The sequence below is a fragment of the Zonotrichia leucophrys genome, chromosome 1A (genome assembly GCF_028769735.1).
Source record: "Zonotrichia leucophrys gambelii isolate GWCS_2022_RI chromosome 1A, RI_Zleu_2.0, whole genome shotgun sequence".
Classification (NCBI taxonomy): Eukaryota; Metazoa; Chordata; class Aves; order Passeriformes; family Passerellidae; genus Zonotrichia; species Zonotrichia leucophrys.
The window spans coordinates 31,269,878-31,293,921 of record NC_088170.1 but is presented as its reverse complement, the minus strand read 5'-3'; the positions used below and the strand labels follow the sequence as shown (position 1 = coordinate 31,293,921).

General features: G+C 45.6%; 1 protein-coding gene across 1 annotated transcript; it reads left to right on the top strand.

Moving 5' to 3' along the window:
- The first annotated feature begins 19,005 nt into the window (after positions 1-19,005).
- On the top strand, positions 19,006-23,468 carry DUSP6 (dual specificity phosphatase 6). The gene is made up of 3 exons (XM_064702037.1): positions 19,006-19,539; positions 20,113-20,550; positions 21,958-23,468. Exons 1-3 carry the CDS (start codon positions 19,137-19,139, stop codon positions 22,263-22,265), a joined length of 1,149 nt encoding a protein of 382 aa, XP_064558107.1. The 5' UTR covers positions 19,006-19,136; the 3' UTR covers positions 22,266-23,468.
- The last annotated feature ends 576 nt before the right edge of the window (positions 23,469-24,044 follow it).

Genomic DNA, 24,044 nt, shown 5'->3' with positions numbered 1-24,044 from the left:
GTAGCAAAGGAAATCCACGTGCCATTTTATAATGTTGGGCAAACAGACAGAATCGTAGCCCTTGCACTGGCTCCTCCATCACCATGCTCACAGCTCAGGTGCAGCTGATCATAGAATCACTGAAGCTGGAAAAGACCTCTAAAATTATTGAGCCCAACCATTAAACCAAAACCAGTGTTCACCACTAAACCATAGCATAGATGATAGGTGTCACTGGAGAGATGCTTGCCTGCAGCTCCCATCTGCACAGTGTTTATTTCTTAACTCCTTGTGCTAAATAGCATCCTTCAGTGTTGGATTTGCTAAAAGCACTCGTATTCTTGTCATGCTCTGTTCCCAGAAGTCCAGGAGGACTTCTGAGGGAGCAGTCATGCTGTCTCTGAGAATCTTTCCTCACTGAATATTTTCAGCATCTAGATGGCCAAAAAAATCGAATTTGAGTTTTATAAATTGAAATATCTGAAATAATAAAAGGAAATTATCAGTTAATGTCTTAATTTGAAGCAGTTTTTATAAAGATTAATAAAACATATACAAATCCATTTCTGATGAGACTTCTAATTTTTAGGAAAATTTGACACTACTATAGCTTGTTAGATTAAAAGAAAGATAAAATTCAACATGTTGAAAACCCCCTTTAAGTTGGAATTCCCAGTTTTAATCTACCCTGAAGATCACACATTTCATATTTTTATGAAACATTTCCTATTTTTACGGCAGCAGATCAGAACAGCACCATTCCTTTCTTCCATATTGCAAGGATGATGCAAAACAATATCTGGAGCAAAAAGAAAAAAGTAATATGTGACTGATTGGAATACAAAGAAAAAAGAACTTCATTGAAATGTTTTTTTTAGAGCATCATCCCACATAGCTCAGAACCTCTCAGCACGAGTCTGGCATAAGCTGTGCTATGCCAAACTTCCCCTTCAAGGCTTCCAAGACTCAGAGCTAAACGTGCAGAATCTGTCTCTGGGCATCCTGCTCTAGCTGGCCCTGCTCTGAGCAGGGGACTTGGGCTGGATGGTCCCCAGAGCTCCCTGCAGCCTTCTCCTATTGCTCAAATGCCCCTTTTCCTGCACACCTCGATCACAGACTGCCTTCCTGCTGCTCTCCTCCTCGCTGTCTTCTCCCCAGGATGTCCCTTGTCACAGAGAACTCGGGTGTCACCCTGGGAGCCACCACTGTCCCCTGCCCCGAGCCTGCCTTGGGCTGCTCCTCTCTGTGACCAGCACCACCTTCCTGCTGCCTGGCTGGCTCTTGCAATGGCATTGTCCCCTGGGGAGGGGTGGTATTGACACGAGGCTGTGTTTTCACTACCCAAAGCAGTCAGGCTTTCTCTAGAGGAAAATGGCTGGTTTGAATGGCTTTTTTTGTCAGTGAAGAAAGTCTGTTCTTCCAAGAATTTGTGGTGGGGTGCAGGCATGGCAGCCATTGAGGGAGCAGCACTGGGCCAAGCCAGAAACCCTGCTGGGCAGCACCAAAATAGCCAATTACTTCATATCCCATTAAAGGGTGAATAGCCTAAAAATTATCCTGCACTAATGGCATCAGTCTTCAAAGACTCCCTTCCGAGAGGCTGAGATGAACCACTCATTTGCAAGAGTGGTTTAAAATGTCCTCAGATGCAAACACTAGAAAAAAGAGCTCATAACATCCACTTTTCAAATAAAAAGTGACCAGTACCGGGCCGGTAGCACAACAGAAGTCAGTAGGTCTGACTTAGGACAGAGCTATGAAAAAAAAAAATGCAGAAAGAGAAGTAGCTGCCCTGAACTCACCATTTTTTAACAGAAATGAAAGATCTTTTACTGTGTTAGATCTTCAGTGATGCTGGTTCTTCTGCTGTGCTCTCTTGGCAATTTGTGAGTTGAATTTGGAACCTGGGACATCATACTAAGTTTGGATTCATTTTAAGTCAGAGTTTAAGTATCTCTTACTTGTGGAGAAGGAATTACCTTTTTTTTACCCAATGATGTAGTTCAGTTTCTTGCACACTAATTTTACAAAGATTTGTGAATCAAGCTGGCACCATGTTGGCATGTTGACTTAGAATTATTTTTTCTTAGGCCAATACAAATGATATCATGTCTTTGCTTGTCTGAGGAGGACAAGAACATTGTATAAAAATAAAATTCTCAAAATCCTTACACAGACATGCTTATCTACACCCTGCCAGTAGGTTTTTGTACTCTGTATTCATTGTGAATTTGGAAGTTAGAGAGGCAAAGTGAAGCATGCTGCTATAGCTGTGCTCCTGTGAGCATGCATATGAGTATCAAATAATGAGGTAATCAGTGGACTAAGCAGCTGGTATTTCTATTCATTTTGAGGAGATAAAAATTTGTTTGGCTTTAATTTCATTTCTTGGAAATTGGAAACTTCTCTGAGCATAGTTTCTACTACGTAACTCAGTCTCAAGCAGTGCAGTGCTGGAGGGTGCAGGTTACAGGTGTTTGATCTATGGGCAGCCACACACATTAAGAGTTGCAAACACCCTGTCATTTATACTCAAGCAAAGAAAAAAACCTCAATTCCTTTATATAATAAAAAAGTGAGTGGATAAAAACCCCTGCCCAAGGTACTGGGCTGCCTGAGAAATCTGGTGCAAAACCAAATGCTGCTGGTGAACTGATTGCAAATTGAAACCAAACAACTCCAGAGCAGGAGGTGTTTGGCATCGGGGATGAGGAACTGCAGGGATAGCTGTCACCCCTGTGACCAGCTGCAGAGTGGCCCCCAGTCTGATGCCCAGCTTCAGGGCAGCCCCTGTGCTGAGCTCTTCCAGCACCTGTTCTCCTCCAGGGCAAGGAGAAGCTGTTCTTTGTCTGCCTCCAAGTAATACCCAGAACAGGGTGGAGACTAATGTATTTTCCATTATCAGAAAAGCTCACAAACAAGTGTTGCTTCCCTGCTCCCTGCCACTCTCTGGAAAACAGCCTTGTACAGATGAATATGGAGGCACTCCCAGGCCAGGGCTGGCAAACACCACAGGGAGACAAAGGAGCGCCAGAGGACCCGATATTCATCCCCAGGGATTTAGGGCTGCATCCACGGGAGGTGATCCAAAGGCCTCTCTGTGGCTCCCATCGGTGCCTGTAAGGTCACAAGCATTTGTCTGAGCTGCTGTATTTTCCACAGGACCCAATGAAAGAGAAAAGCTGTGCCCTTTCAGCGATGGTAGGAGCACGGCTGCTGTGGCAGAGCTGACCATGTCAACTTTCTGGTGCTCAAAGAGGAGTGACTTCCATCCTGACAGCCTCAGCTGGGATGTGCCAAACCTTGGGCACCAGCCCAAACCCCTCACCTGCATTTTGGTAGGTACTGGGGCCTACATTTGAGGGGATGAATCTTTTACTGTCAGTGCATTTTACATCCCCTGAATGCCCCTTTGGCCACTAAGGTGTTATTTCAGTTCTGGGGAAGTGTTTGACTTTGGAGCAGCAGAAACTTGTTGCAAAGAATTTTGGCATCCATTGTGGCCATCCTGCACTTACAGGGGCTTATAAAAAAGAGGGAGAGTGAATATATAGACAGATAGTAAGAGGACCAGGGGAAACAGCTTTAAACTAAAAGAGGAGAGATTTAAACGAGATATGAGGAAGAAATTCCTTACTCAATGGGTGATGATGCACTGGAAGAGGTTGCCATCCCTGCAAGTTGGCCAAGATGGATGGCACCCTGGGCAACCTAATCTAGTGGGTGGCATCTCTGCCCATGGCAAGGATTATATTATAATAATAGATATAATTCGATTATACTTAAGGTTGATTCCAACCCAATCCTACAATTCTGGTGTACCTGGGCCTGTACCTGCTGCTGTACCTATCTCATCTCCTTTAACGCTAGAGCTGTCCCACTAACACTGTGCCTGTTCCAATGGAAAACCTGCTGAGCACTTGAGTCTGAAAATTCTACCAAAAAGCAGAAGAGGTAATGTGATTGAGCCCAAATATCAATATACTAATTTCTCAAAGTAGAAGTTGATTTTAAAAATCACCATCCAAAACACAGCAATAACAGGGGTTTTGTTTTACGTGTTATGCTACGCTGCCTTTGATTTCAAGATTTTCTTTCTTAGGCATGAAGGCTAGAAAGACTGGATTCAGATTCATAGAAAGTGAGACTCTCATGAAACTGCAAAACTTGAGGAGCTAGGGCCTAGCAGAAAACAACATATGACATGAGATTCACACTAAAATTAGAAAAGTGAGTTGTACTGCAGCGTAACTGCACAGGTGTACAGAACTGCAGTCACTTCATTCTCAGGAAACACAGTTATGCAGTAGAACTGTCTCTTAAGCCTCTATATCAGGCAATTCAGAACTGAAACTTCTTTACAGCCACAGAATCCAGCCAACAAAACCTGTGGTGCATGTGCTACCCTCCCACACCCTCTGTAGTACCAGAACAAAGGCACACAGGAACCAGTGGGCAGCTGCCACTAATGCTGCATCAAGGCTTTTTCAAGGAATTTGTCCTCAGGAATAGTAAGGAATCTTTCCCTTTAGTTTCCATATCAGGTTTTCAGATCAGTGCTCTTCCCAGCCTCTCCTCCTCTGGGCTGCTTGCAGTGTGGAGTGCTCTTTTCCTGTTTACCCTCACATCCCTTTTTATTACTAGGCAGGATTTTTTTTTTTTTTTAAAGCACACTCAGGCGCCTGCTTGTTTTTTCTAAAGCTCTACAGGGATTTGTCGGCGTCTTTTGCAGCAGGTCATCCTGTTTTCAGACAAAGTTCCTGTCTTGTTAAAAACAATAATTTCTGGATGTCTCTGTAGGTCTCCTGCTTTTAATCATCCTGAGTCCTTGAGCCATGAGATCCACACTTAAAATATTTAGTGTTTGTTTGTAGCTAAAAACAAAAAGGAAAATAAAGGAAAAGCCTAGAGAACATTTCCTTCTGCAAGACAGGAGAGCCCTGAGCACTGCAGCGGCACAGGTCAGCTGCTCACAGGCTGTGGCACGCTCAGGACAAAGGCTGTGACTATCACACAAAACAGTGGCAGCAGCAACTTTACCATCACACAAAAACTTCTCCATCACTCAAAAAGCCTTGCTGCTCAGGAGCAAGCTGCCTGCAGGTGCTGGGATCCCGGGTCAGTGCCAGCCTGCAGGGCTCTGACAGCCATGCCCAGCCCAGGAGCAGACCTGCAGGGCACAGCAGAGGATGTGCTGGGCCATGGCAGGGCTGGCCCATCTTTGGGGCCCAATCTGCACTCTGAGCACCTAGAGAAAAAAAGGAGTAACACTGTCTTGTGCATCAGCAATAATTTTCAGACTGATCAAAGCTCTGCATGGGTTTGAATCCCACTGGTAGACAGAAATAAGACCAGTATAATGCTACATTATTTATAGGGCTTTAATTTTATGTTGAGAGAAAAACTCAAGCAGCCATCTGTCATATTTCCTCTATTTTAATTCTGTATATGCCCCCTACTACTGTATCAAGGACAACTATTCAAAGAGTACATCCATGCTGACAACACCTCTCATGGTGAGGGGACCACCGTTGTTTCATGTTCATTTAGGCTGGGACAGATATTTAGCATGGCTTCATGTGAGGCAGAGGTGGGAGATCACTGTTCATGCTCCCCTTTACAGCCAGCCACAGAAGGTATTCTCTGTTAGAGGGCAGCTAGCACCCCTAAGTCAGAATCCCCTGTTGAGCTCCTCTCCCTGCAGTTTCTCCTCATTACCCTAGTGAAGAGGGACAGTGCCCTGCCTTTAAAAGTTAGAGTATGCTAAAAAAACCCTCAGTAATTGGTGATATAAGACGTCAAAGTGTTTAACAAGTGTATTTAGTACCACTCAGATAGAAATAGTTGGGGAAAGCTGGATCACAGCAGGTGATAAGTGTCACCTTAAACTGGGACAAGAAGTCAAGTCTCTTCCATGTAGCCTCAAGGAAAGGCTGGATCTATCTGCCAAGGAGGACCCATGGGAGCACAGGACTGAATTTCTGAGCTCCTGAGGGAGCACTTTCCAACCTCTTTCCTAGTGGAAAATGTTGCTATTACAATTGCAAAGGGCAAGAAAATAAACAAAAAAAGCCAAAACAAATAACTTACTCTCCTTACTGGCTCCAGGTTTGGTCTATACAAAGCTGCATCCTAAAGGATCTTGGGTCACCTCCCTGGAGCTGAGGGACAGCTCACCTTCAAGTGCACCTCCAGGGTTTTGTGTACTGTTATGTTCAAGGAGCTGATGAAATGTGTTTCAAAATATGTATGTTTAAAGAGGCCATAGCCTGTACCTCCATTAAGAGAAAGGGTTTATTGTGTGCTTCCTGACGCTGAACACTCATGCAAAACCATCATCAATCAAGGTTTCAGGCTTTGGTAAATTTACCCCTGACAGTTCTTATAGGAAGATGTTACACAATCCCTAACCAAAATGCTTTGATCTCCTAAGTCAAAGTCAATATGTCCAGCTGGATAAATAGCATTAAGCCCAGCGCTGCTTCCTGTGTAAGTGATAAAAAATTGATAAAACCCTGACTTTCAGAAGCACAGGTGCTTTAAATCAATGGAGCACAGTTCACCAAAGCTATTAATACTACCCCTGGAAGTCTCCACTGGAAGCAAAAAGCTTTGAAATTTTCATGCTCCTTAGTTCAGAAGTGGAGTTCAAATTAGGTGGTTGTGGCCGGTTTTTGGGCAGCCACAGCCATAGGCTGTTGTACTCTGAGCCAGTATCAGCCACAACTGTGTCATTTGCTCAACTGCACCAGAGGCCCTGAGCTGAGATTCAGCCTCTGGCACTGCCAGCCTCCCTGCAGGGCAGCTGGATTAGCTTTCAAGGATGTGCTTACAGGAACTGTTTCACAGATTTGTCCCTATTCCCTGTCTTAACCAGTCCTCTCTTCAGACACACTAAATGTGTTACCCCTCCCTTTCAGGATCCTACCATTTTTCTGACCCCACTTAATCTCCTTGAACTCTTAACTGATCACCGTGGGAAAATTTCCTCCTTCTCCTGGTATTATCATGGGCCTACAGCCCCTCTTTCTGGGCAAAAGCAGGGCTGGTGAATGATGGGGTTCAGGCAGGTTTCCTTCCCTCCAGCTTATTCACTTCCCAACATTGATAAACTATTACAGATCCTGTCTTACTGCCCATTCCCCTCCTCCCCCAATAATAATGACATCCCTGAAAGCTTGAGATAAATATCCTGTTACAAACCAGATGATCGGGCTGAATATTACTTTCATCCTCTAAGTGACTACATGTGGGGGAGTGCAGATAGTCTGTTTAGTCATATGGATGGTTTTCCATCAGTCACAAATGTCACTGACAGCAGGGCAAAATTCCTTTTTTTTTTGGCATGGTCTTTGAGTTGCTTCAGCTGAAGTTGATTTTTGGAAGGTAAAATTCACCCTGGTCCAAGGGACACTTCATAGCAAGTATAGCCCACATGTTCTTATGAAGGTCCTGACAACATATGTGAAATTACAGAAAAACATGCACCTTGTGCTAAGGAAATCCTTGGAGGAAATCTCTGACATACCAATCTTAGAAATTCATTTTGAATAAATGAAATATATCCATCTTCTGAAACACCTATCTGACACACCTATCTTCTCTCTTCCAAGTATACAGTGACTGTGAGCTCCTAGAAGTGCTGTGTCTTCTAAAAACCCCAAAACTGACAACAATAAATTGCTTCCTAGAAACTTATTTTGACCTGAGGGCAGGAAAGGAGTCAGAAAAAAGTCCCTTCTGCCACTTCTCAAGAAGCATTTCTTACTTCCTCTAAATGACCATGCCCATGAAGAAGCGTGGGGTGCCCTCTCACCCAGCAGCAGAAATAAAACCAGACACTTTGAGTTCCAACAAATGGCCTGGCTGGGCAAATTACAGAGCTAGAGAAAATAGTCTCTATCTAAGAATATGTCAGCTAAGGCACTTTCTCCCCAAGAGAGAAAGAGCTCACACCCGATGAGCAACCTGTTCTCAGAGAGAGCAGAGTCAGCACTTTTCATGGGGAGCTGTTCTCTCAAGTTTGGCAGCCACATTGTGTCTAGACCTTGCTCCTTCCTCCTTGTCCTCAGCCACACCACCCTAGTGAGCTGAAAGTCTCCTGACTGCTCCCAAACATATTCCTGCTCTAAGGGGTGGCCTTAGGCAAGAGCAGTCTCAGCAAGCGCTGCTCCCTGCTCGCCAGGACACGTAGCCCTCCCATCACTGTGCCTCACAACAGGCCATGCAGGACACACCTCAGATGCCTGGGAATTGCTCACAGGCAAACTGTTCAATCCATACTGAATAGTGGCAGTCTCACATTTTTGGAGACCTGAGTATGAAGGTCACGTGGGAATTTGGGAGGCAAGGAGACAAGGGACATGGGGCTGAACCTGTACAAGTCTACAGGGCAGCTGTTGGCATAGGGGTGGTTTTGGGGTCATCTTTGCCTTACTTGGAATGCCTGCTTGGACCTCAATCTGTCAATCAGCTGGACCTGACCCTTCTGGCTTGTTTTTCCTGTCTCATCTGTATTGTCTCTGTGGTCAGAAGTTCATCTTCCCCTTCTTTCCAAAGGCAATGTGCTGAACCCGGCTTAATGGACAATCAGAACGACTGATCAATTCCAAACCCTGAGAATAAAAAGTCCATGGTTAATTTCTCGGCCATTTCGGCCTCATTTACCTTCTAAAGTAATAGGCAATATATTTTTTTCAGGGTCTCAGTTGCAAAATCAATATAGGCTTTGCTTTTAAGAGCAAAAAGACAATCAACACACACCATAGGTCCTACTCCAGGCATTGCTTTTGTCTTGCTATGTCAGCTGAACCTTGCTTGAAAATCAGCAGTAACACCACTGATGGTCTTACTCAGAAGAGATAAATGGCTTCAAAATGATGTGGTGGTATGTCATGTCCTCAATAGAGAGGGATGATTAACAGGTAGCAATCAGTATTCTCCCGTAACAATGTATCTCTTAGCTTTACCAACTAATAACGAAATACTGTACATTTACCTCTGGAGGTTTTCAGTAAATAAAAAAGTCCAGCTAACAAAATGGTTCAAAGAAAATCCCTGTCGTACATTTCTAAGTTGCTCTGAAGCTGAGCGATACAGGTAGGTGACCCCTCCCTACCTGTTTCTAACACTTCTTGTCCACATGTAATAGCAGAAGCATCAGGAGTTTGATGTATTTAAAGGAGGAGGAGCAATTGTTTTTAAATAATTAGTCTGTTTCTGAATCCAAAAGAGATTAATTTTATCACTGAGTGTAGAGAGCCCTTTGAATGCAAGAACTCATGCTTATTTGCCTCCAGTTTTCTCTGAGTAACTACATGAATCAACAGGGGTGGCACTTGAAGGCACTGAACTAAAGTGAAGAGCACTCTCATCTCGAAATCTCAATGCAGAAGACTTGGTTCCTCTTTGCATAAATCCTGGGGAAGAAATATGAGGCACTGAGAGTTCCTTTGTTTTTGCTCATTGGATTCAAGCAATTCCTCCTGCACACACCAGAACAATGAATCCCTTCATTCTAGCAGACTACAAGCAATATAAAGCAACCAGTTCATGCTGCAGACCTGCAGAATTTTCTGTTTTGGGGAAGCAAATGGGGTTGCAGCAACTTCAGATTCACACTTTGATTCTGCTCTGAGGGGAGAATCAAACCCTCTGAACACACATGCTCCCCTGTATCCAATTATTACCCTCACATAATGTATCCATCATTAAGACAGAATATCTAGGCTGAAGTTGTCCTCACTAATTAGAAAAAATCCTGGCCAAAACTGTATTGATTTGAGCCCAAAGAACTCAGATTCTTTGGTGATTCCTCACCACATACTGTCACTGGTGGAATCCTCACCTTACATACCTCTAGCCTCAGTAAGGACTTGCTAACACAGCCAATACACTGAGTGTGGACAAGCACCAGCAAAGCTGGTAGGCTGCTCTCACTCTGAACCATGCTGTACCCAGCATGCAACAGAGTCCCTCTCCCTGACTGACTTCAGGAAATACACTTTTTAAAATTAAAAACATCCTGCAGACAGTTGACTCTCCAAAATCCACTGACAAATGCTGTTTTGTTAGATGTTCAGGCATGTCAGCAGGATGCTCAACACCATTCAGAGCAGTGATCTGGCTCATTAATTGTTCCATGTAGAAGAAGAGACAGTATATCAAGATTATGATAATTTGAAATATTTCATATTTAACCAGATTAAAAAAATAAAATCCCATTGACTAGTTATACTACAGGTTTTGGTACCAAAGACACAGTTTGGATTAAATGAGAATGAAAACAGTTACTAGTTTTTGTTTATTTCATATTTAATCTCCAGAGAGAAATCCTTTCTGAAAATGTCATTTGGACACTGACCTGGTCTGACTGACTTTGTTATATTGATCTTGGCAGACAAACCAGTTCTTCTTTCCCTCTGCAATACATGTAGAAAAGCAGTTGCCTTTGCAACACCATTCTTCAGTGGGGTACTGAACCTACTCACCTTGAATATAGCACATATTTCAAGGGTCAGTTTGGAGGCTGCATCATCATTCTCCACTGGAAAAATTATATAGGCAAAAAACCCTGGCAAACTAAAACTCAAAAAATTAAAAAAAAAAAAAAAAGAGAAGAAAAGACAAGGTGTTGAGGGTGGGTGTAATGAAAATACTGATGGGCCCTTGCATTCAGTGGCAGTAATTAGCTTTAGCATAGTAAATTCCAGGCATATGGCATATCAACTTTCGCACCTTCTTACATGATTTAAATTGTTCTCATAAATGTTTGTCTCACTCTAGCAGTGAAAAATCTCCTCTTTTCTCAAGAATAAAACTGCTCCAGTGCCTTGCCCTGACAACTGATGCTTAAAAAAAAAAAGCCTCCCAAATCCAGTTAAGGCAATGATGTGTGTTTAATGCAAGAGAACAACAATTAGTATATTTTTGACTGAAAAGAACTCAGTTAAGCTGCCAGAAATGTCAAAAGTTCCTCGTTACCCTGACACTTACGTAATTGTTCTGCAAACACCCACACACCGGAATAGACCTACTCCACCAAAAATTGCAGGGCTGACTCACTGAGTGTTCATCTACGTATTGAAGACCAAACCATCCAGGATACATCATCCATAGCATAATCCTAATGTGATTTCCCTGATTAAATAAAGTTACACTTCACTCTGGGAAGAAAACCCAAACCCCTCCATATCTTCAGAATCCTGCCCACCAATCACAGAGGAAGCAGCCAAAAATGGGAGTACTGCAGGCAGTGTCTACTCTCCAAAGACTTGCCTGAGCCCCATACAAGGGCAAGGCTGGGATTAGATGCACCTGGCCATGGTCTGCAGGATTCTCCTTGTTGAAACACGATACAGAAGTAATTGTACCTACAACCCACTTAGTTTTAGCCTCCTTGCTGTGTAACATTCACCTTCATGAACCCAGTTTTCACAGCTAGCCATAAACTTTCTTATCTGAAGAAAAGTGCATGCATGCATGACTCCATGCAGCTCATCATAACCCTGTGATAAAGCACAAATCTGCTGCAGTCTAAAAAGGGAGCAGGTAACCACTGAATGCTGCTTCCTGCACTTTTCTTATTCCCATTAAAATTCTATTGTGATCCAGAAGTGCTTAACTTCTCTGATCTGATGGGACTGCCACATGAAATGAAGCAGATTGCTGCAAACTGGGACTAGAAGCAAAAAGAAAATTACCAACCAATATATACAATGATTACCAGAAAAAAAATCTCTAAGAAAGAGCAGGGAGGCTCCAGTGTACCACTGGGAAGCACAGGGCTGTAAGGTGTCTCTACAACAGTGTCTTGCAAACCCCTGAACAGAGATCTGTGCACACAATTTAGCCAGAATAGGAAACTTTGCAAAAATGGTTCATGCTTTAGAGTTCTGCTACAAAATTACTCAGAGAAAGCAGTATTTTAATATAATTTACCTTTGTGGTATGTTGGTGACACCAATGTACCAAATAAATGACAAAAACTGCGACCATGAGCAGTACTGTAATCATCATGTCACTGTGCTCTGACATACCCAGTGATGACCTGGTATTTGGATGTGACACTTCTGCTATTAAGTCCTCATAACTACCTAAGCATACTAAAGCCAGAATAAACTTGACAACAGTAACTGTCTTGCCAACATTTGCAGAGATTGCTTTTGTACACACCCAGCCTTTGAGGTATATTTTATATTGCAAAGCTCTTAAATACTGAACCAAAGAACTACCACACCCATTTATGGCTTCCCTTGAGATGTATGCCTTTCTAAAGGACTCTGTTCCCTCAATATATACTTTTCTAGTAATGTAAACAACCCAACATTGCCCCAAACATCTGTAATACTGCTCCAAATTTAGGGCATTACCCTTTCCCCACTTGTTCTAGTTACATAAAGTTCCTTCTACTTGTTTCCCTCTCCTATCAACTAAAGTCACTTAAGCTTCCAAATGAAATAGCCTATCTGATCTATGGGATGTAGGAGTTGTAGTGACTGACTGACACTGGAGTTTGGCAACTTTGTTTTTATATTCTGGTTTGTCTGTTTGTCTGGTTTTTGTTTGTTTGGGGGGAATGGATGTGCAAATTGTAACAAACTAAACCAGAAAGGTTTGTGTGACTTATATCACATTCCACCTCCTGGAAGACAGCACTATGGGCACTTCAAATTTAGCCTGTGACTTGAGTCCTTTGTTTTTTTTGAAACAGAGTAGGACATTTTAATGCCTGGGTCTAGCCATCAGCAAGCTTTTACCAGCCTTTTCTGACAGCAGCAGGTCACAAGGGAAAGCTCCAGGCTCAGTAATAAGGAAACTCCTGCCTCTGTCAGTGTATGAATCTGGTTTGGTGCAGGTCCTGCCTGGCCCAGGAGAAGTCTCCATGAGGGACTTTTCATCTGTGAAGAGTAAAGCAGAAGTGCTAAATGGAAGTTTGCAGGTGTCAGGATGCATAATTGTCCATGTGTCTCCCCCTGTGACATCCTGGAGCCAAACTGTGCTCAGCTCCACGGGGTCCCCAGGACACATTTCAGTGGCTGTATAGAAAACAGACAGCGGAAATTGAATTGTTCATGCCTTAGTTGAACTACTAATTGCCTCTCTTTGGGAACAAAATATAAGATAGCTGCATAGCATTTCTTTTCCTGAATATGCCTGTCCCAGGATGAAAATCTTTTTCTTACGTAATTTGCTGTCCCTGCTCTGCTCTCTGCACAGCTGATTTACCCTGCACTGTGCAAACGAAGCCCTTGTTTACTCTTTTTATGGTCTAGAACAAGCCTTCAGTCATCCCAGGGGCAGGCTTTATTCCCATGGTCAGAACAGAGAGATTTGGTAGCAGGGGATTTTGCAGACACAGAAAATAAATCTTTAGCATTGGGGAGAGAGAGCTGCTTTCCACGCTTCCTTGATGCTGTCAGGTTTGCTTCCTTGTAGGATGAGTGAACAGGATGAAAATGGGACTGTGCTATTGAAGGAACATCCTTTGGTGACAGCACTATGCCTCCCCAGGTAAGCCCACATGTTAGTGCCTAGCTAGCCCTTCAATCAAAATGAGCATCATTTTAAAGAGATTATAGCATTTTCTCAGCAGCCTCATCTGGTGTGATGCATGTGCCCAGTACAGTGTGATACAGGCTGCCACTGAACAGCAGTCAACAGCAGAGAGAAACACCAGCCTGCACAACATGAAAACACTCTCTGGACACTACTGAACTCTTTGGTATTGGCAAAGAAATAATATAAGCACATTGCTGTCTGTATACAAATAGCAGGATATTTCTGTACCATGGATCAGGAGTTTTAGATAGGAATTGCTTGATTCCTTAGCTAAGGTAACAGAACCATATAAATCTACATTCCAACCAGTAAGCAAATTTATTAATCACTGCCACCAAATATAATGGTGCATCTGTATTTTCATGCAATCACACACACAGTACAACTTCTATAATTTAGTCTGCTAAATTATAATTTAGTCTGCTTTTATAATTTAGTCTTCTGTTTTTTGCCACTATTATACAGTCCATTTTTAATTTGAAAGCTATCAAATTAGCATGTAATTATAAAAAAGTGTGCAGACACGTAGCCTTCTGTTCTCTTCATGTTTATTATTTTTAACAGACAGCTGCCCACCTGTGCTATGTTTCTGTTGCCAGAAGACTGTAAATCACTGTGAAGTAATACACAGGTCAGTGCCACCAAAAGTGTCACTAGCAATGGCAGCATGTGGTGGGAAGGGAAAAAAGAAGAAAAAATATTACAGCACTTGCCTCTGTACTTGGCCAATACACTGCAAGTCTTGCTAAATGTGTGCCTTGCACTGCCCTCTACAAGCTTAGTTTTATCCTCTAAGAAGAGAATCCAACAGGCAGCAGTGATCTGCTGTCAAACAGAACTGCTCACCTTTGCACACCCTAAGGAACAATTTGGAGAACTCAGGAGCTGCATTCAGAAGGGAGCCTTGTTTATACCACAAGGAGTCCTCCTAAAAAAATGCATGTCTGTGGTAGCTGTTAAGTACTTTAAAGCATCATTCCTAAGTAATTGCTAATTACATTACTTTATTACAAGGCACAATTAAATGTGTGCTTGAAGTCATCCAGCTATTTGCTGTTTCAAGGAAAGCACTTGAGTCAAAAGGATTTCCTAAATGGAGTCATTCAAGTGTTTTATTTCTCCAACTTCAGGGATTATTTTAGATGTGAATAATTGGACATTGAATAACCAGTTAAATGTCATTTCCATAAATTGTTTGTACTTTACACAAATAAAAATGTTTTATAGGACACTTTTGTTCCCCCTTTGAGACACCTTGCACTAACCACTCTTACACCAGTGGTATTCCACTTTATAGACAATTTGGTCTGGGATGATTTGTGTATTTCTATTTTCAAACAGATCATTCACAGAAACCAACACAGACATACATTGATTTTTCACTTTTACTGAAAATAAAAGGAGAAGTATAAAGGACTCAGAGGTAAACCTGAAGGTGAGAATCACAGACTGCAAGGTAAGCATGTAAAAGTACAGGCTTTTATGTTCCACCTAAAACAATTACAAGTTCCACCAGGCACAATTTAGAGACAGCAAAGGGAACTGAGCGGTTCAAGAGTGCAGTTTGTCCTCTCTGAAGACCTTCTGAAAGTGATAAGAGGAAATAAGTAGGTTAAAATGTGAACCTCTAACTTCCAGCATCTAAAGCTGAATGACTTTTTAGCTGAATCACAGGCTGGTTCAATCAAAGCTGATAGTCATGATCCTCAAAATTCACACCTAAGTATGACCTGCCAGTGGAGAAACCTGTCTTGACTACATTTTCCAAGCTCTTGCACTTCCAGAGTTGAGTTGAAGTGGCATCTCACCCAAATCCCGATGCCAGCATGTGTTATGCTCCTTGGCCTTCTCCAGCAGGCAGTCCCAGAGTGTTCTTTGCTTGCCTGAAGTTAACACTGCAGATTCAGAAGGTGTCTCTGCTATTCTGGTTCAGATCATCAGTGGCATAGAAAGACAGACTCCCATAAAATTCTGCTTCAATTAAGTAGAAGAGAGGCATGAAGCTAAATCTTTAGAGGAAGAAAGCACCTATATATATATATAAAAAAATCTCATCCCTGATGTCTAATGCAAGAAGAAACTTCATCAATTCCTTGTCTTCTGAGGATGCCTCTACATTGCTGCCTTAGTATTCCAGACTGTGGAGTGTCTCAGAGCGACCCAGTTGGCCTGGTTTCAAAATGTCATAGATACCTGCCTTTTTGGTACTTCTCTCTCCCATTACACTATGTAGATAGCCTGTCTGTCTAATTCAGGGCCAAGGCTTCCATTACAGGGAGAGATATGAAGGAACTGGGCAAAACAAAACTAAATTTTAATCATTGTCATTCATGCAATGCTCCTGTCTGACATGTCTGGCCAAGAGAAGCTCAGGTCATAAGCACTCATGTAGATCTATTGGGACCCCTACACATGCTACAAATGAGCAAAGGGATCCAAAAGCCAGCAAAATAGGCTGTTTGTTACTAATAAGCTTAGAGCTGGACTGAAGAAGTCTTATTTGCAGACAAGGAAGTGAATAAACAAAAATAAAAAAATAAACAATGTCCCTCCCCATCCAAAAATAAACATTTCAGAGTTGGAAACCTAACTGCTAGAGGCTGGGTGAATGAAAGGATCATGGCTGACAGGAATAGGCTCTTTTCACTCTCAGATACTACAAAAACTTCTGGAAGTTGATGGATAATTGGTCTCTTGATGAAGCCTGGGTTGTACATCTGGTCTCTGACAAAGCATCAGATGGTAGCATGGTTAACTGAATCTGCTCCAGCATCCCTCAGTGGCTGACAGGACAGAGTGGTTCAGGCAGAAAGAGGAAAAGGGAGTGCATACATCCATGCAAACAGAAAGACAACAAGGCGGTACATAGCTCTCATTCTCCTTTAGAGTTCTTCAGCTGTGTGTGCTGAGGGAGGTATAACTGCAAATTCAAAGGGTGCTGTTTGTATTTGACCAGTTTAACTCTTCTGCAGTGCAAAATCTCCTGCCTGAGTCCAGATTACCAAATGCAACCCTCAGACTCCTGCCATGCAATGAGCAGACTATAGCTACCACCACTACAAGTTTGTCTCCAGCTCCACTTTGGAAATACAACTCTCTGGAGTATGCTTCATCTAACATCTTAATGCCTTCATTCACTTACCCTCGAACATTCATAGTATTTTCTTCAAAACTAAGAGTATTAAAGGTAAAAAATATCTTTAAATGCTATCATTACATATTGTAATAGTGCTTTTATACTACTAGGCAGGTATCCCCCCCAAAAAAAAGCTTAAATACATAAAACCAAAGGCTTCTGCTTTCTAGTTTGCTCTGCCACTGCTCTGGACATTTAAACATTATACTCTGAACATTTCAGAGCAGTAAATGAAGCACCTGGTAAGAACAGGGTGGAAAGTCTTTCACAAGAGAGGTCCATAGTGGGCAAGGTGAGCTGGACAAGTTGCCCTTGCGGAGCCATGGGACAGGGTGTATGGTGTGCCCAGTGAGTTGAACATCAGTTCAAGGAAATCTCATGAGTAAGGGGGCGAGATAAGATTTGTGTAATATTTCAGTCCCACTTTTAAGCTTCTGAAAAAGTGGTAGAAAGAAGGGATCCTCTCAAAATCCCTGCTGGGGAGGATGTCGTTAATGCCATCTGGGTGTCAGCCTTGCTGGAAACTGCAGCGACTGATGTGCCAACCTTAATTAACATCACGGGTATTTTCTTTGTGGAACACACAGCACTGCCCATGCAACTATCTGTTCCCAGGGTCACACTCTCCAGCCACTCACTACCTAAAGAACCTCCTTCAGCCGAGGTTAAAAACAGCGAGCCCTGAAGGGCAATAGTAGTGGAAGAGAGATTAGCCTCTCCTGGACAATTTTACTTCAAAGCAGATGTTGGTGGCAGGATTAGCATTTAGACCAGGCTTCTGATTTATTGTCGCTCCTCGCTTTTCTCTTACCCATTTGCTAACCCGCACCTTGGAGCCACAGCTCCCGGCTCAGCCCAGGGCCCCCGGTCGCCTCCGTCCCCTGCTCGCCGGCGCCGCTCCGACGGGCACCGCCGCCCGGCCCTGCCCTCCGCCTCCCGGTGCGGCGGGGCCGCGGCGCCCTTCCGCCCGCCGCCCGGCCTGGGGGAAGCGCAGCACGGCGGCGGCGGCGGGGCCGCGCCCGCAGGAGGAGCCGGTGCGGCGGCCGGGGCGGGCGCTGCCAGGTGCGAGGGTCGCACCGCGCCCCGCCGGCGGCCCCCGAGCCCCGCGGCTGCCTGCGGGCTCCTCGCTGCGGCGCGCTCAGCCGCGGCCGGGCCAGCCCCGTTCAGTCTCAGGCTACCTGGAGGAGCCGGGCGGGCCGCTTTCCCTGCTCACGTTTGCGGGGTGACCCGCCCGGGCCGCTTTCCCTGCTCACGTTTGTGGGGTAACCCGGCCGGGCCGCTTTCCCTGCTCACGTTTGCGGGGTGACCCGGCCGGGCTGCAGCAGGAGCGCCCGCGGGATGTCCCTGCGGTGGGGCCGGCTCCCCGGCTGCGCTGCGTGCAGCGAATAAAGCCGGACCGCGTAGGAAGAGATTAGCTCGGGGTTTACTCTTCACCCCCGTAGGGATCAGCCGAGGACAGAGCCTACCCGCCTCCCTAAAAATGGGATTCGCAGAACGCCCTAATGAAAAGCCGGGCCACGATCAGCTCGGGGGAACTGGGGGGAACACGGCCCCCGCGGGGTATGACTTAGGGAGTGAAAATATGGAGAAGGGAGGGAGAGGAAAGAAAAAGTGCCATTAGTTCCGCCGGCAGCGACGGCCGCCCCGCGGCTGGTGCCGGCGGAGGGAAGGGGGGGAGCGCCGGGCCGCGCCCCCTCACCTGCCCCCGCCGCCCCCGCCCGCCGCGCCGCGGCTGCCGCTTGTTTGCACTCGGCTTATCCGGAGCGGAAATTCCTTTCCGTTTTTGTGAATGACAAACTCATTAACGATTCATCAACACAACCTGTTCCAGCCGGCCCGTCGCCGCGGCAACAGCCCCTTCCGCGCGCCCCCATTGGCTGCGGCGGAGAATGTATCCATTGAGCGGAGCCGCGCTGCTGCCCATTGAGGAGCCGCCGGCTGCCGGGGCCGCGGCCCAGGGGCGCTGCGGGCGGCCCGGGGGCAGCACAGCACAGCCCAGCCAAGGAGGGGAACGCGAGGCAAGGGGCTCCGCCGCCACCGCCGCAGCAGCGCTTCCATGCTGAGCCGGGGAGCCCCGCTCGGCGGCGCGTTAATTGGATTTCATTCACTCGCGGCGGAGGAAAAGCCCAAGGGCTCGGGCTGCAGCGGCGATTAGGCAGGTTCATTCAGGGATTCATTGACAGAAAAAAGAGGAGACGGGGCAGGCTGGCTTCGCGCACGCAGGCACACACACACACGCACACACGCCGGGGCCGGGGCTGCTTCTCCCTCCCCGTGACTGCACCGCCGCCCGGCGCGGGGGAAGCGGCGCGGGGGGAGCTGCGTGATTCATTTTCCTGGGGCGGAGGGAGATAAGTTGTGCGGAGTTAGAGGGGTGCAGCCCGCCCGCCCAGCCAGCCGCATGCCTCTGTGAGAGAGAGGGGCGCTTCCAGAGCACGCTCCGCTCCCCCCGTCCTTCCTCATGCTAGATACGTTCAGACCCGTCCCTTTCGCGTCGGAAATGGCGATTAGTAAATCCGTGGCGTGGCTGAACGAGCAGCTGGAGATGGGCAACGACCGGCTACTGCTGATGGACTGTCGGCCGCAGGAGTTGTACGAGTCGTCCCACATCGAGTCGGCCATCAATGTGGCCATCCCCGGCATCATGCTGCGGCGCCTGCAGAAGGGCAACCTGCCCCTGCGCTCCCTCGTCGCCAGCAGCGAGGAGGACCGGGAGCGCTTCGCCCGCCGGTGCGGCACCGACACCGTAGTGCTGTACGACGAGCACAGCCGCGACTGGAACGAGAACACGGGCGGCGAGTCCGTGCTGGGGCTGCTCCTCAAGCGCCTCAAAGATGAAGGCTGCAAGGCATTTTATCTGGAAGGTGAGAAGGGCCGCCAAGGGCCGCCAAGGGTTGGGGGAGAGATCTCTGCCCGGGTAAGAGGGAGGGGGGACGCGGTCTGCAGCGTTCCCCGGGCGCTGGGGATTGATTGATGCGCCAGCAGAGCACCGAACTGGGAAAGGGGCTTTTCCCCCTGCTCCGCACCTCTCCCCCCCTCCCGTCCCCCCATCCTTGTTCTCGCATTGTTTAAAGAAACCTTGCTGTCTGAAATCACTATGGCAGCGTGGGGAGGACAGGGCTAAAGGGGATTCCGGCATGAGCCTGGCAGAAGGAATTGCCGCCGAGATACCTCTCCAGCGGTCCCCGCAGGGCAAAGCGGTACAGAGCTTTAATCTTGGATGTGCTGAGCCCTCCACCGCAGCGGACGATTTTCTTAACCCTTCCTTTAAGTTAGTCTGGCTGCGTGGAGAGTGTGACATGCTTTTTCTTCTTTTTCCCGGAGCTCGAGAGGGTGCAAAGCAGACGCTCCTTTGCAGGCAGGGCTGTACCAGGGAAGTAAGTCAACGTGCCATCTTATATCAGGTTGCATTTTCTCCTCTTTGCTTTTCTCTCCAGGTGGTTTTAGCAAGTTCCAGGCCGAGTTCGCCTTGCACTGTGAAACTAACCTAGACAGTTCGTGTAGCAGCAGCTCTCCTCCTTTGCCAGTCCTGGGCTTGGGAGGCCTCCGAATTAGCTCCGATTCATCATCCGACATTGAATCTGACATTGACAGAGACCCCAATAGTGCCACCGACTCCGATGGCAGCCCTCTTTCCAACAACCAGCCTTCCTTTCCGGTGGAGATTTTACCCTACCTCTACTTAGGCTGTGCCAAGGACTCCACTAATTTGGATGTTTTAGAAGAGTTCGGCATTAAATACATCTTGAATGTTACTCCTAACCTGCCTAATCTCTTCGAAAACGCCGGTGAATTCAAGTACAAACAGATCCCGATCTCTGACCACTGGAGCCAAAATCTGTCTCAGTTCTTTCCTGAGGCCATCTCATTTATAGGTAAGACCCGGTTACTTGCTAACATCTACATGTCAAGAGGCAGAATTCGTTGTATCTTGCAGAATTCGTGAATTTCGGGCGAGAAGCGGTAGCAGCATTTATGGCCGTCTCTGGAGCATGCCCCGTTCTCTGATTTTAAAGCCGGCTTAAGTTGAGGGGCTGTCGGGGACTGTTTGGGGGGGTTATTGAGGAGTCCCCGTGAATTGTAAGCGACCTTTGCAGGGTTGCACAGGCATACCTAATTTGTCTGGCTGTGGAATTCCTCCTTGAGTCATTTGTGTTGGAGCTGGGGACTGAGCCCTGCGGATGTTGGGGGCTCTTAAACCATTTCGTGGCGGGTGGGGGGCAGATGAGTCTGGGGTCGATAGCCTATTTGATCGTTTTCTTTGTTGATGTTGGTTTTGGGGTTGTTTGCTTTTGGGTTTTTGGGCTTTTTTTTCCTTTTTCCTTGAGGTTACTGAAGAGCAGTATAATAAAAAGAAACGATCTGGGAATCTAACTTTAGCTTTTACATGCAAGTTATGAATAAGCGGTATTCCTGGCAAATATATTGCCAGAGTTTAATTTAAATCTCGTGGTAATAATGATATACCTCTCGGGCTCGGTGCCTCTGTCAGCCAGCCCTCAGATGGAAATCTGTACCCTTGGGCCCAAGGAGTTCTGGTGAAAATCTGCACTCTCCTTCGTTTTGGGGAGGACTCAAATTGCCCCATCGGGGTGCGGTGGGGTGGGCATTGCATTATCTGTTGAGAAGCTGTGCTGTAATCCGGTTGAATGATACCGGTAATAGTGGAGAATGTAGGTAATCTGAGCCTAGCAGGAAGAAATGTGGGCTAGAAGCCACAAAGAAACTAATCTCCAGGCATTGTAATGCATTTCCTATTACAAAGGAACCCATTTTCAACCAATGTTGACATCCTGTTCCTCCTAATGGGCTGTCCCCTGTGACTTCCCTCATTCTTTTAAAATGCCTGAATACCTCCATTGTTAGCTGCACAACAGTTGGAGAATAATTTAATAGACCTTTGCAGTCTGCTGGTCTGTATAAAGCCTTTCAGTGACATATTGCAGGATTTCCATGCTGGGGCAAGGGGACTGTAAGAATGTAAAGGCAAATCTCCAGGCAAAAAGCCTGTCTTTTAAACCTGGCCTTTAAAACAGTGTCATGCAGCGTGTCCTGCTCTCTTTGTCTCATTCTTAGTTTTCTCAGCTCTTGGACTTGGGTAGTAGGGGGAGTGGATTCCTCTCGTGTCCTGGTTTAAGCCGCTAAAGTTAACTCTTGAGTTGCACTGCTGTCCACTGGGATCAGAACTGTACTTTCTTCCTACTTGATACTAATCTCATTTGTGTTGAGAGATCAGTTACCAACCCTCTGTCTTACGTGTCCTTCTCTGCCTCTTTGTACAGATGAAGCACGGGGGAAGAACTGCGGCGTCCTGGTGCATTGCCTAGCAGGGATCAGCCGCTCGGTCACAGTGACGGTGGCCTACCTCATGCAGAAGCTGAACTTGTCCATGAATGATGCCTATGATATTGTCAAGATGAAGAAGTCCAACATTTCACCCAACTTCAACTTCATGGGTCAGCTGCTGGACTTTGAGCGGACTCTGGGACTGAGCAGCCCCTGTGACAACCGAGTGCCGAACCAGCAGCTGTACTTCACCACCCCTTCCAACCAGAACGTCTTCCAGGTGGATTCCTTGCAGTCCACGTGAGCTCCCACCACCTCCCTTCTCCTGTCCATTTCATGGGATCACTCCTCAATGGTTTCTCTTTGGCATTGATAAAGAAATGCAGCTTTCTCTTTTTCTGGCCTCTGCTGTTAACAGGCAGCTGCCAGCGCAGGCAACGAAAGGTTACCCAGTGTGGCATCGGCTCTTGCGAAGGGAGGGGACGCGGGGCAGCGCCGCGGTGCCCCCGGGCAGCAGGTGGGCAGCGTGTCCATCCCTGCTTGGGCAGCAGCCGGTCCGAGGACTTGCCGTGTGCTGGGGTGAGGCTGGACAGGCTGGGCACGTGTTCTCTAGGGCTGGGACTGTCCTCCTGCCCTCTGCTCTCAGATCTGTGACACACATCTCTGTCTTCAGTGAAGACTGGTTATTTTTGTTTGTTCGTTTGTTTTAATTTAGAGGAGCCAAAGAAAGAGATTTCAGCGTAGTGAATTTGGAGTACTTGTTTGCTAGGAGCTTGGTAGTATTTTACTTGATCAATGTAAATATTTAACCTTAAATTTATTTGATTTTTTTTTTTTTTCTTAATTCACATGTACTCAAGAAATCAATCCAAGGGACACCTGTGTTTTTGTTCTTTTCATAAATTTTGCTCTGTTTGTTTGTTTTAATTGCAAAGAATATATTTGCAGCATGCTGAATTTCATTGAAGCAAGCTTTCCATGAGGGAGAAATGGCAATGGTAAGAAGTTTGCAGATCAGGTTTTGTGAGGAAGTAGAGTCTCTTCTTTCATATATCTTTATTTTCCTTGTGGTGATTTTTTTTCCACATGCTTTTGATGTAGGTTCCATATGATATATATATATATACACACATATATATATATTTAAATTAAATTAATTTTTTGCCTTACCTTTTGTAAATAGATCATCTGGGAGGAGGCTTGTCTTTGAATGCGAAAGATTTTTGATGACTTTTTAAAACTTTCAGATGTGCTAAACAGTGCATTACCTCTGTACAAATTCTTCAGGGAGCTTCACCTCAAATGCAATATTTTGCGTCTTTTTTTTGTATAAAACTGGAAGTATGTGCGAGCATTTGTACCTGTGTGTACGCACAGTGAACCTGCACATGGTTGCCAATAAGGGAGAGTCTAATCTACAGTGTAAAAGTTTTAAGATGGAATTTATTATAAGAATGTAAAACCTTAAATTATTAATAAATAAATAACTATTTTTGGTTATGGAGAAGCTGGCTGGTTTGTTCCCCCTTTCCCCTCTGTGTAGTTGTGGTTAATTGCACATACCCATATGGTTATGTTTAAAGGCAATAATTGCTCTCAATGGCTTTTGTGCATCCCCCTAAGACAATAAAACCTTGATTTCCCCTTTGGTCCAGTGGTGCCTAAATGAATAAACAGTGAATGTGCTAGATTCTCATCTTGCTTTGGTGAAGAGAATGGTTTTGAAGGCCTGTAGGTTAATTACAAAATACTCCAGCATCTCTTTGCTGTACTAGGGATGCACCTGACTCTGGGCCATAATTTTTTTTCCTCATTATTGCTTAGAGTAAGGAGGTGTTGTTTTCTGGCTTTGTTTATGAATTCTGGTCACTCTTATTACAGATGCCAGGAGATGGGTTCATGCTCTGCTTAGCTGTCTGGCAGGAACTCATTTCACAGAGATTCATCAACAGTCTGCAGCCTGTAAATGATTTTTCTGCTGCCATTCAGCCACCTTGCAACTTAATGAAGGCAAGGAGGAAAAGTCTATATATACCCTTAGTCACCTCATTTCCTCTTTGGACCCTTCGAGCAGTTCTGTCTC